General features: G+C 41.0%; 2 protein-coding genes across 22 annotated transcripts in view; one reads left to right on the top strand and one right to left on the bottom strand.

Moving 5' to 3' along the window:
• Window positions 1-3985, top strand: part of SGPP2 (sphingosine-1-phosphate phosphatase 2) — a 133035-nt gene extending 129050 nt beyond the window's left edge. For 11 of the 18 annotated variants that reach the window (XR_010944230.1, XR_010944222.1, XR_010944216.1 and 8 more), the window contains 3 exons: window positions 940-1027; window positions 1685-1961; window positions 3845-3985. The gene's annotated coding sequence lies outside the window, so the exon portion shown is untranslated. Of the gene's footprint in view, window positions 1-894; window positions 1028-1684; window positions 1967-3844 lie in introns of all 18 variants that reach the window. The other 7 variants (XR_010944218.1, XR_010944215.1, XR_010944221.1 and 4 more) reach the window with 7 other exon arrangements.
• The window catches only part of FARSB (phenylalanyl-tRNA synthetase subunit beta), a 67285-nt gene continuing 56817 nt past the window's right edge, over window positions 2972-13439 (bottom strand). For 2 of the 4 annotated variants that reach the window (XM_067740430.1, XM_067740432.1), the window contains exon 17: window positions 2972-4282. In XM_067740430.1, coding sequence (XP_067596531.1) covers window positions 4131-4282 — 152 coding nt within the window. In that variant the 3' untranslated portion in view covers window positions 2972-4130. The remainder of the gene's footprint in view (window positions 4283-13439) is intronic. The other 2 variants (XM_067740429.1, XM_067740431.1) reach the window with 1 other exon arrangement.

Genomic DNA, 13439 nt, shown 5'->3' with positions numbered 1-13439 from the left:
ATCTGATTACATATGCCATCCTCTACTTTTTTTTTTTTTTAAGTTTTTTTGCTTGTTTGTTTTAAGTTATTTTATCTATTTCTTCTTGGCTGCGTTGGGTCTTTGTTGCTGTATGCGGGCTTTCTCTAGTTGCGGTGAGCAGGGGCTGCTCTTCATTTTGGCACGTGGGCTTCTCATCGTGGTGGCTTCTCTTGTGGCGGAGCACGGACTCCAGATGCGTGGGCTTCAGTAGTTGTGGTGCACGGGCTTAGCTGCTCTGTTGCATGTGGGATCTTCCCGGACCAGGGCTCGAACCCGTGTCTGCTGCATTAGCAGGTGGATTCTTAACCACTGCACCACCAGGGAAGCCCCATCCTCTACTTTAAAAAAAAATTATATACATAAAATTATTCAAGCTCCTTATAGTAAGTCACAACTCAGAAGATCAGATGTCAAATGCTTTTCTTATTTAGAGGAAATATTTTGCTGAAGGCAGTTGTATTGCTTTAAGGCCACCTGTTAGCTTTTGGATGAAACAGACAAAAGAGCCAAGTCAGTACCAAGCACTGGGGTCAGTGACATTTACAGGAAACACCAAGCACAGAGGCTAACACCGAGACAAGATTGTGTGTGCTGAGCCCATCACTACCGAGGGCAGAAGCAGTGGCTAGGCGAGCTGGTTCCTAGTTAGGCTACTCCTATGTGAAAGGTAGTAGCAGAATTTCATATGCCCTGCATTGAGAAATCGAACGTACTGAGATTATATACAGCTCAAGAACAAAAGTCACATCTAAGAAATATCTAAGATATTCCAGTGTGGTATTCAGATATCTAAGACAATACCAAATGTGGATAGTTACAGTCTTGCATCTTTAGGGATGGTTTTTCATGGTCCCTAAGCCAGTGCTATTTTAGGGGGAGGCATACGGAAGTCCACTGGAGCACTCTTTGTAATTGCAGAGTTGGCAACAACAGAAGGCTCATCAGCAGAGGAACAGCTGAACAAATTATGGACATCCACGCGATAGGACTTTGTATCATTTAAAAGGTAGGTAGGTCTAAAGGTACTGGCCTGGAAAAATGGGACATATTAAGTGAAATGTCATGAAATACACTATAGAAAATAGAAACCAGTAAGTAAAGCATGACCCTAAAGCTGAGCATGTGTGTGGGTCTGACTGTCTAAGGAAAACGTCAGAAACAACGTGAACTGTTAACAATGGTTAGTTACTTTAGAGGATTGAGGAAGGAAGGGTAAATTAGGTTGGGATGGTCTTACTTTGTACAGTTTTTTAAAGTAGTGAAGTTTTAATTTTTTGTGTTTTTTAGTATTTTATATATAAAAAACAAAACTGGTTAAAAAAAGAAAACCTCAGCATTTGGGTAAGTAGGTAAATAATGCCAAACACTGAGTGACCCATGGGCTCTACGTCACTCTTACTAGGTGTCACAAACCCACGTTTTAGCCATGTGACATCTGGGCACATTATTAATCTCTGTCAATTGTTCTCATCCTATAAGACAGGGAGAATCCCTATTCTAACTCCCTCCTACAATTGTTAAACCAAGAAATTAAAATGTTGAGACAAAATTGCATGTGAAAATACTTTATAAACTGAAGAGTAATGCAAGAATGTCAGGCTGCAGAAGTTATCTGTAAGCTAGAACAGGACTCAATTATATCTAATTCCTCTTTTAATACGAGGGCTCCCAGTTTTTGCTACACAGGTGTGTCTTCTCCAGTAAAAGCTTTCTGGCAGGCAGTGCCCACAGACTGCTCTGGCTCCAGTTCAAATGCCTCACGGGGGCGAGTGTAAGACGATCTGGCTGCGGAGCCTCCACTCTAAGCCGAAGATTCGTTTCTTCTTCTTCTCATGTACCCGATATTGTTATTCTTCCTGCTGTCTCCTGCTTCAGAGGGCAGAAACCTCCACATGATGGATGGAGTTGATCTTCTTACCCCTTTCATGCTGGGATATACAGTTAGGTATCACTGGGTTTTTCATTACAAGTTGTTTCTGACCATCCAAAAATTATCCAGGTGGCTGGCTGCTAACAGAACTCATGGCTCCACCCACTTCAACAATGGCTATCACGTGACTCACCCTGATTTCAATCATAGCGAACTTGAAACTGGGGGAGAATGTCTCACTAACGGTAGTGGACCAGTAAGCCATCATGTGCAGACATGCCGATTCTAAAATTCATGCTTTTACCCTTTGTGTGCATCTGCTGGTGTTCGTATTAAAATACAACATGTTGCATTAATTTTTCACTCCCAGCTTTACTGAGGTGTAACCTACATTTTAACAACCTCCTTAATTAAGGTATAGATATTTCCATCACCCCAAAGAGTTTCCTCTTAACTCTCTGCAGTCAATTTCCCTTCCACAGGCTCTAGCCAGTCAATCAATTTGACTTTTCTAGAACTTCATATACATGGAATCACTTGTAGTCTTGCATCTGGCTTCTTGGACTTAGTGTTTTGAGATTCATTCATGTTGTTCTGAGTATCAGTCGTTTTTTTTTGGCGGAGAAGCATTCCATAGTATAGATATACTATAATTTGTTTATCCATTCATCTGTTTGAATAACACTGCTGTGAACATTTGCATAAAAATCTTTGTATGGCCATATGAGTAGAGTAAACCTAGGAGTAGAATGGCTAGATGGCAGATGTATGTTTCATGATTTAACATATTGCAAAACTATTTTCCAAAGTGGCCGTTATCCCTTTACATTCCCACCAGCCACACATGAAAGTTCCAGTCTTGCCAACACTTGGTATAGTCAGTCTTTTTAATTTTAGCCATATTAATTCGTATTTATTTTTTTCTTTGCATTTCCCTGATGACTAATGATGCTGAGCATCTTTTCATGTGCTTATTTCATTTATCTTCTTTTGGGAAATGTCTGTTCACATCTTTTGTCCGTTTTTTAAAAACTGGGTTGTCTTAAGTTATAAGAAATCTATGAATGCTGGACACAAACCTTCTGACGAGCATTATTTTTAATGGGCGTATCTCACTTCATTACTGAAATGTAAGGATCAGCTTACAATGGGATTGGGAAGGAGGAGATGGCAGTCTGTACGTTCACAAATCTTGCTAAGCTGGACATTGCTGCCCTGATTCAAGGTAGTAATATAGTCTTAGTATTAGGTGCAGCAAAAGCTCCATAAACAAAATTCTTGTCTATCCTTATTAGCTATTTCTACAGGGACTTACTTTGAAGTTGTTTTTACAGTTTATTGTGTTTCATATCATCTCAACAGTAACAGAACTTTTCTCAAACATTACACCCAGCTTTTTTCAATACATGGTACCTACTGGAGGATTCTAGATCAAAGTATTAAAGTAAATTAGGAGGTTAAGACAAGGCAGAAGCTTAGCTTCAGAGAAGGAGAGACCTAATACCTCTGTATAAAATAAGACAGAAACTAGTAGCTATATTAATTATTTAAAGCCATGATTTTATAACACTGACAACAATAAAATGTATGGCCTAGGACAAAAATAAGTTCTTCATTGTTTCCTAATGTTCATAGTGCACTGGTACCAGTGTGTCCCTTTTAACTCTTCTAGCAGAATGAATCTGTGCTGTGTGTCCACAAACCCCATCTCTGAGTATCACAGAGTAGCCAATACCAATGCACCCTCAAATACTTTGAATATATGTGCATTTTTCTTTCACTTTAAGATGACTTCAAAGGCTGTAACTATTACACCATCACTAATTCTTAAGTTTTCTAAAAATGCTGTTATTGTTTCCCAGTGATGAACATGCATCAAACATAGAAAATAAGAACTAAAAATTCTTAGTTAATCTCGTACGTGTGCTCTAATCAGCTATCTCATTTCATCAGGGAAAAGAACAGGATTCTGTCCTGCAGACGTGATGGTGAGAGGCTCTGATGTGTGGAGAGCTTCTCTGTTTCTCAGAACAGCTCCTGGCCCCCCACTGGGCTCTCACGTACAAGCTGGCCTGATGCGGGGATGGCAGTACCACCCACGGAGCCAGACACTGCTTTCTACTTTATTCAACATTAATGCACAAGCACAAGTGGACTGACTTACTGTGGGGACAACTAAAGGGCACCTAGGAGGAGAGAGGGACCTTCGGGGCGAGAACCACACAACAGAGACCCATCTTCACAAAAACGGCTCAATGTTGATTTCCACGCAGGAGCAGGGCATGGTCAGCTCGAATTTGGTGATAACATCAGGATGAAGGACCCCCAGTTTCCCGATGCTCTGACCCCGGGCAAAGATCTCAGCACATCGCCCGGGGAAGAATGCAGGGCCTGAAAAACAGGGAGAGAAAAATCAACGTTTCTCCTGGAAAAAATGTCAATAGACATTTAACATTGAAAGCTCACTAGTCTACTTTGAAAAATAACTATTCTTCTTTAAACCACTGGCCATGAAATAAGAGTGCTCCCTCACACTTTCTGGTCTTAAAAAGAAGCATTTGAGACAGCTAGTGGGAAGCAGCCACATAGCACAGGGAGATCAGCTCGGTGCTTGTGACCACCTAGAGGGGTGAGATAAGGAGGGTAGGAGGGTGGGAGGGAGGGAGACGCAAGAGGGAAGAGATATGGGGCTATATGTATATGTATAACTGATTCACTTTGTTATAAAGCAAGAAACTAACACACCATTGTAAAGCAATTATACTCCAATAAAGATGTTGAAAAAAAGAAGCATTTTATAAGGAAAGAAAAGGTTAGGGGCAAATATGAAAATCAGGGCCCTGTGTTTTTTATCACAGCGGTCCAGGAAGGATGAAGAAAAGGAGGCTGAAGGAGCAGGGGTGGGAGAAGACTTGGGAAGTATGCAGATGTGGAACTGCTCTACAGAGGACAAAGGGAAAAATGAAATGTAAAACCAACGACTTTGCCTGGGAAGAACCTGTTTTGAAACAGGTTTTTCCATAGTAATACTTGCTGGATTAAAGCCTACACTGAATTCATGTACTATTCAAAACATCACTCTTTTCTACCTCATTCCATAGAGAAACGCGAGCTGCACTGTCATCGGCAGGCGTAGGCCTTGTACCAGAATGTGACCCATATTCCTGTGGGAAAGAGAACTTCCTAAGCAGTTCTGGCACATCTACTGTAAACCCGCAGCAGAGGCTAGCCCCAGAGCAAGGCTGGGTTGGCCTCTGATCTACTCAAGACAGGCAGAAGCTTCCCTCCCCATCTGGGTGCCAAGGCATGGCTATGGCTTACTAACCCAGTAACAGTTCTTGAGGTTTAAACAGCTAAAAACAAGCGAGCAGACAAACGTACAGGCCCACTGCAGAGTCACTAAGTTACCAGTGCCACAGGGACGCATCAACGCTCCATACTCCACTGAGGTTAACGCCAATGCTGACTCACTTCTCTCATCACCAACTTGTAAAGGGATTAGGTCCGCAGCTCCTGACTGATTCACCCAAAACATCTACTGGCATCAACTATAAAATGCCGAGCCACAAGCCTCCAGCCCGCCATTTCAGAGTGAGTGCGTTAGTTATGAAAGAGTAAACTTCTGAGTCTCTACTAATGGTTCCAAGGTCAGCACAAGGAAGAAACACAGAACTGTGTGTGTGTGTGTGTGTGTGTGTGTGCGCGCGCGCGCTACCATTAAGTCAGCACCCGTCACACCACAGAGACACAGGACGACTATACAGAAGGATGTTTTCCTGAAAAATATTTTTAACTGTCATTCTTAAATAACCCCAAAGCAACCTGGTTGAATTATAAGGTGGCCTTGTTTCTCACATGCCCCCAAACTAAATAATTCTGCTTCACCATTAAAGCAAAAATTTCAATGAACTGCATTTGAAGTTCATAATTGTTTGGCTACGTGCATTAATCCACACTTGGAGAGAGGGATCAAATAAAATAATACAGAAACCATACTGCATCGATAATGTACAGCCTAAGAGAGAGACAAATATTGCTAAATCTGACAAAGATGGCATGTTTTAATTCTGTCAAAATAAAAAACCTAACTTAAAAGATAAAACCAGGCCAAAAATAAAACACATAAGTTGTACTCCCTGGAGGCCCAGTGGTTGAGACTCCATGCTCCCAATGCAGGGGGCACGGGTTCAATGTCTGGTCGGGGAACTAAGATCCTGCCTGCCGTACAGTGTGGGCCCCCCCCAAAAAAAGACCACCCCCCTCTGCCACCAAATAAATAGTCACATGACAAGTCTGTAAAAGTGTTGGTGGTAAGTGGTATAACCAAGAATCAGAGCTGAAAGGCCTGCCCTATAGTCATTTATTCCATCACCCCTGGCACCCCTTATACAGAATTACATCTGAATAAACTACACTATCTGAAAAAGATACCAGATTATTTTTTTCTTTTTCCAGATTATTTTTAAAGGCCATTCAGAGAGGAAGTTTTCGAGAACTTCCCTGATAACCTTGCTATGTTTAAGAATCCTCACTGTACCCAAATCCTTCCTTTTTATCTATCTTCAAATTCCAATGTGATTGGATTCATTTTAACTGAAGCATAAAACCAAACTATTTTAGAATCTAAGCCAGATGTGCTAGCTCTGACAGTGTTAGCAAAATAAAGCCTAAGAGATAAGAACTTAGAATTTTTACGTCATAAAGCAACTTTTTGAATCAGAGCTTTTTAAGCAAAATTCAGTCACGTTCTTCTTCAGCTGGCAAGCATGATAAGCCAGCTGGACCTCTCTCTCTCCAGAAGTTTGCACCAAACTGCTGAAGCTCACTAACCAGCTAAATACTTGGTCAAACAGAAGAATATTCATATCATTAAATAGAATTATCCCCCTTTCCGAAGAAAAGCAAAAAGAACTGAAATTCATATTATGCATTATTTAAAACATATCCAGGTGTGGGAACATTCTAAATGACACCTATCAAAAGCTCTCAGCCCAGCACGGACCCGTCCCAGTCACTACAGCATCCTAAACTGTCCCGGGTCAGAGGCCCTCCCCACAGAGGAGCTGCTTCGCAGTGAAGCAGGCACCAAAGGGGTCCTCTGCCCTCTCATCCAATGCTAACGCGCCCCTTCCCATCCACATGTGAAAATTAAGCCCAATAATGCGATTTCTGTATAAACTCCACTTTGCCGGAAACTGCACATTTTAACCGGTGATGACAATTTTAACTTTCTTGCCATTTTTCATTTCTACAAGGTCTTAAGATTTGCTGATTGATGCCTCTGTTGAGTTACAGCAAGGCTAAAGGTCTCTCCTTCAGACAAACTGAGAGGCACACAGAAATGCCTTCAAGTCTGTAAGGGGCCCAGAGAGAAACTGTGCCACCTGACTGATGTATGTGAACTAGAAATACTGAGAGACAATTTTAAGTTACTAGAACATAAGCATTTCTCAGTGCTTTTAAAAAATCTTTATGGTTCAAACCAAACTTTGCAGACAGAAGTGAATGGCTTCAAAGAAGGGCAGATGAAAAAGAGAATTGCTTCACTAACAAAAAAAAGGGAACACACCCCACTAAGGCAGCAATTAGGCCCGAGTTCAAAGATGAGAGCATCTCCTCCATCAGCAGGAGGGGAGCTCAGCGGATCAATGTGATCACAATGCTCTAGTTAGGACCAAGGCAACTTAAATCAGAGTCTTTCCAGAAGTAAAAGAAGTCACATCTGAATGGAACCTAAATATGGGTCTAGGCTTAGGAAAAATCAGACCTGGATGGTAGCCAGAGGCTACTTTGATCTCATTAGCAAACAAAAATATTTCTGGACAAGAGCAGCCTGCTGTGTCCAGAGTCATAAAGCTGCCAATTCAAGGGAAATCATGCTGCCTTGTGAGTGGGAATTCTGAAATTCAAGTTCTACACAGTACCTTCCTTTTCTTTTAATCACCCATCTAGGCCCAAACAGAGTTCTGGTTTACTGTTGTACCAAGGTACATAAATACTACAATTTTCAACCTGTGCCCAAAACACTCTCCAGCAAAAAGCCTCTCGGCCCACTTTTCTATCTCGTTCCTTATACCGTTTAAACCCTCAGCTTTGCTGGTATCCATCACAGCAAAATGGCTTCGAACGGAAAACAGACTTGAGAAAAATAGTGTCCTCTGTTGAAGTACATGTGGAAACCCAGACAAAAGAAACATCAGTTAAGCACAAACAAGAATTTAATTTCCAGAACATAGTGGGGTGTAAGTAAGTCCCTTAATTAAAGCTTTTGTAGCATCTCCTCAAGGTCTATAATTGTCTCTCTGTGCTCAAACGGCAGGACCACTTTGAGGACCTTGGGGGCAATTCTTGGGCCAGTAATCAGCACAGCACCCAGTCTTCAGCACATTTTCTGGCTAATTGACCTTCAAAGAGTTTGTGAGCTCCCTCTCTTGCTCGTTGCCAAACACCTTTCACAGTTTCTTTTTGCCCCCGTCTTTCTTTTGGAGTAATATTATAGGCCCAAAGTTCGGATAAGCTTTACACATAGAGTTATTCCTATAATTTTGTGAAGCATCGGAAGTAGAAGCTTAAGGCGGTAACTGAGCAGACCCTTAATCTGAAAGCTCCATGGTGTTATCAAGCATGAGGCTTAATTCCTTAATCTTTAATACCCCTGCCATTGGCTGTTTTCAACTAATTCATCTGGTATTTTATATAATCCATCTCTAAAAATCATCCACTCATACAATTTTACTTTTCTCTTTCTTCACATTACTAATACATACTTTGGGGTTCAAATCCACATACTGTAACTGCCTTCAATCTGGTACTTTATCAAATTTTCCATAATAAAAAGAACAAAATTAAAAGGAGGGTGGGGAACACTGGAAAAGGAATGTCAGTGTATCCCATACACCACAGCCAATAATAGAAGCTATCATCATGAGCTTTAATAAAAATAACCACACATAAGTCCCCAAATTCAGGGACAAAACACAAAATGCGGAATTATATAAATATAGTAAGCCACTGGGCCAACAGAATGTGTTTTAAATCTGTTCTAAATAACTGATGATGTATTATGGGGTGGGAGGAAGGAGTAATCACTTAATAGGCTGACTCTAGGGCTGGCATCTACCCAAACCCTATCCTTTCCTCCCCCGGGGCCCTAATTCTAATACAATTAGATACATATAAAATTATCCATTCCACCGTCCAGTAACCCATCCTAGGAAATCACACAAAGGGAAAAAAATAAAATAAAACCCAATGTTCCATTCTGGAGTGAAACTGACAGAGTAGGTGACTGGCCAAGAGTAGAATGGGGCTGCAATTATAATTTCCCATGCAGGATTTTCTTCTGGTCTCCTACCACTTTCTGAAAATGTAGTAACCATGACTAACTATGCCACCAGCACATCAACCTCACTTTCCTTTTCTAAATAATGTTAATTTAAAGGAAAAAACAAAACAAAACAAAATATAAGGCTTAAAAAAAAACCCCAAAAACCCGACCACACACTTATAACATGTGAGCAGGGTATAATTCTTAAGGGTGGTTGTTCTCTAAGTTTTAGAATCAGGAGTTTTGGAGTGCCTCAGTGGAATGAGGGAGCACCCAGGGCGGAAAAGGCACAATGTAGATAAGACATGAACTTATAAAAAGAAAAGGTTTAGGAATATGAGGAGGAAAAATTGGCATAACTACCACGATATAAACACACACATTTTTTTCAGATCTTAGTACACTCCGGGTTGGAAGAGAAGTTCTCTGCAAAGACCATTTAATTTGTAAATGGAGACTGAATAATTTCCAACTGGTAATATAAAACACCCATTTCCCCCCAGATATATACAAGTCTTCACCTTATATCTGAAGTGAAATATTTATGGTACCTAAAGTCTTTAAAGAGAGGGGACCTAATCCCTTGAGTTTAATGGCTATCTTTCATCCCTTTCTGAAGATCAAAAGAAAGAAAAACCCCTTACACAACTTTACAGTGCTAATCCCAACACACCTGCAGACTTCGTTAACCCTTAACGCAGAGGCAAGTGGACGGGAGAGGAGCACTGGGCCCACCTACACCCACAACACGGACGCAGAGCGGGAGCCTGCGCTCACAGGAGGAAGCCCTTAGGATCTAGTTTAAAGTCTGATCTTAACTGTCTCTCATACACACATACTCATATTTCATAACCTGAAGAGGGTCAACAATGTTAGGAGAGGGTCTTCCCTGGTGGCACAGTGGCTAAGAATCTGCCTGCCAATGCAGGGGACACGGGTTCGAGCCCTGGTCCGGGAAGATCCCACATGCCGTGGAGCAACTAAGCCCGTGCGCCACAACTACTGAGCCTGTGCTCTATAGCCCGCGAACCACAACTACTGAGCCCGCGCTCCTAGAGCCGGTGCTCCGCAACAAGAGAAGCCACCACAATGAGAAGCCTGCGCACCATAATGAAGAGTAGCCCCCGCTCACCGCCATTAGAGAAAGCCCACGCAGCAACAAAGACCCAACACAGCCCAAAATAAAAACAAATAAATTTATTAAAAAGAAGCAATATAAGCCCTGAAAATTTATATTAAAAAAAAAAAGTTAGGAGAACTTAAACGTGATACATCTAGTTGCAATTTTAAATCCGTCTCAATTTTAATTTGTGTAAAACCAAAGGATTTTTAACTCTAGGTTAACAAGTGCCCTATTGGCTTGTTTTGAAAATTCCTATTCCAAAACAGTGCCATCATATCCTACATTTGTCTGGCACTTGAATCATTTCCTCCCAAATTTTCACATTTCTTAAATGTTCATTGGACAGATACAGAATAACAACTCAAAAATAAAAGGTATGGACCATCATCCTGCCTTCCTGGGTCAATAAAATGGGTCTTTCCCAGTCTTTCATCTGATAAAAACCTTTAAAGGACAATTTCTCCAACCAAATATGAGCAAGGTATTATCAATACTTTCTCCACAGTTATAGTAAAATAATAAAACAACAACAATAGAGAGACTGTTCTAGGGCTAATTAAAGGAAAGAATGGAAATGTAGAGTGTTTGAGACTGCATCTGTAATTTCACAATTAGTTAACCTACTCAATTGAGACCTTTGGCCAGCATGGAATAAACATAACCTCAAACATGTCATTATCATAGATGTGCTGTAGTTTCAGAATTAAACTTCAGCAGACAAGTAGGGAGTGTAGAAGAATAACAGAATAATGAGATTGTGAAAACAAAGTACGCTGCTTTCTACTCATCTCCTTCCATCCCCAGTAAAGGGAGTGACTTGGTCCCAGTGCAGCCCTGGCCAAGCCCCAAGGACAGGCAAGTTACAGATGGAAAAAGTGAAGCACAAGGAGATTAGGGGACTTGCCCGAGGCAAGCAATAGCATAGGCCAGAGAGTGAACACCTCTGTGTGTGGCCCCAAGGCACAGAAGGCCTAGGGAATAGTGTTTTCAAACTTTTGGTCAAGCTGTCCATTTCATGTTTGCAAACCTCCTCTGGTTTAAAATTAAATAAACAAAACCTTAAAAAAAAAAAAAAAAGACTGACAACCTCTAGCCTTAGGGCATAACCAAGTATGCTCTACAATATTGTTAACACACCATGATATAGACAAAACCTAGAGCTTTCCAGGGAAGACAGAACTACATTTTTAAAAATCCCATATAACACAGGCATCCTTAAAGAATAAGTTCCAGATTCCTGAAACAAGACTGGAATAATTTAAACAGATAAATAAGCACCACAGTGACACCATCTAAAACGGCGAAGAAAAAGAGCTGCTACGTTAGACCCTGCCCTGCGGCAGAGACTGCTTCTGAACCATTTAAACTCCCGCAGAATCTTAAAACTGGAAATGACCCTGGCAGTGATTTTGTCCATGCCTTTATTTCTAATATGAGAAAATGGATACCAAAGAGGTTAAGAAAACCATACAGCCAGGTAACAGCAGAGCTGAGAACCCAGTTCCTTCCTGAACCCCAGTCTGTGACTCTTTTATATAATGCTGACTTCCTGAAGGGCAGACCTAGTATCTACCCAGAGGGTACTCTGGACAGTGATCACCCATTCCAAAATGCTGTCCCAACTTCTTATATCTGCCTCTCCCAACAACACTGTGGTACAGACAGGACAGACATTATCATTCCCATTTTACAGATGAACAAACTGGCATAAAGGAATTAAGTCCTAAATCACATGGGCTAACACAACAGAAGGACCTGACCCAACACACAAGAGTTACGGTTACTGTATCACAGTTGATCATGCCTCCTAGGGCTCAACAAAATGTATTCTTCCCTATCATTTTTTTTTTTTTTTTTTTTTGCAGTACGCGGGCCTCTCACCGCTGTGGCCTCTCCCGTTGCGGAGCACAGGCTCCGGACGTGAAGGCTCAGTGGCCATGGCTCACGGGCCCAGCCACTCCGCGGCATGTGGGATCCTCCCGGACCAGGGCACGAACCCGCATCCCCTTCATCGGCAGGCGGACTCCCAACCACGACGCCACCAGGGAAGCCCCTCCCTATCATTTTAATTAGAGTCTGTACCATCTTAACATCTGCTTTTTCAACTTAGTTTATAATTCACGTTTATCATATGCCATTATATTTATATGTAGTAGTCTGCCAAATTGTTCTTGAAGTATTTTATGTTGGAGTTGTTTCCAATTATCCACTGTTATAAATAGGGCTCCTGTAACATATATGTTACTTGTTGCTCTTTTTTGGTTTCTTCCTTTTGCCAAAGGTAGTACCATACAAGTAAAACAATGCCAATTATTGTATAGGTCAATTACATATCAAAATGTTAAAGAGTGGACTTCTAGCAATGGTAGTACCAACAAACCACAAACTTAATATAAGATTATACTGATCTTATTTTGTACAACACTGATTTTTTAAAAATTTTCCCTTGCATAGTACCAACTACTTACTACCTTTATTTTCAGTTCCACTGGTGGAAAAAAAAAAAGCATCAAAGCCCAGGAAAATAATTCCAAGAGGAGATCTTTGTTCAGAGAATGCAGTTCACAAACAAGCTAGGGGCCTTTAGGGATTAAGAGAATAAGCAGAAACCCTTCCCTTCTGGAAGAAGAGTGTCAAAGTGTAGTGGCTGCGAAAACAACATTGATAAAATATTTAACAGCTACTGATGAATACTGGACACATCAAAACAGGTCTCACAGAACAGACAACAGGAAGTTCTGGAGACATTTAGAGCAAGGCATTTAATCTGATATTTCTGCTCAACTGTTTACTCTTTATGGGCTGGCTTCAACATTCAAAAGAAATAAAATTATTGTCACACGGTTTATTGTTTAAAGAAAGGCAGGTAATTAATGTCTGCCTGTTTGCTAATATACTGGGCCATGTTGCTGTTTCCTACGTTTCTTCTTTCACCTCTTCCAAACATGCTCTTTTCACATAAGGAAGTGTGTGTGTGTGGCTGTCAACTGGGTGTGGTTTCAGAAGATGGAGAGGTTTTTCTATTCCACTAAATTTGCCCCACCCTTTTTAAAGCTAATAACCTGACATTTTCATAAAGGAACCAAATTTTTTTCCTT

This window comes from Pseudorca crassidens, chromosome 6 (assembly GCF_039906515.1).
Source record: "Pseudorca crassidens isolate mPseCra1 chromosome 6, mPseCra1.hap1, whole genome shotgun sequence".
Classification (NCBI taxonomy): Eukaryota; Metazoa; Chordata; class Mammalia; order Artiodactyla; family Delphinidae; genus Pseudorca; species Pseudorca crassidens.
Note: the sequence above shows the minus strand (reverse complement) of the source record. Positions and strands in the feature narration are given on the sequence as shown.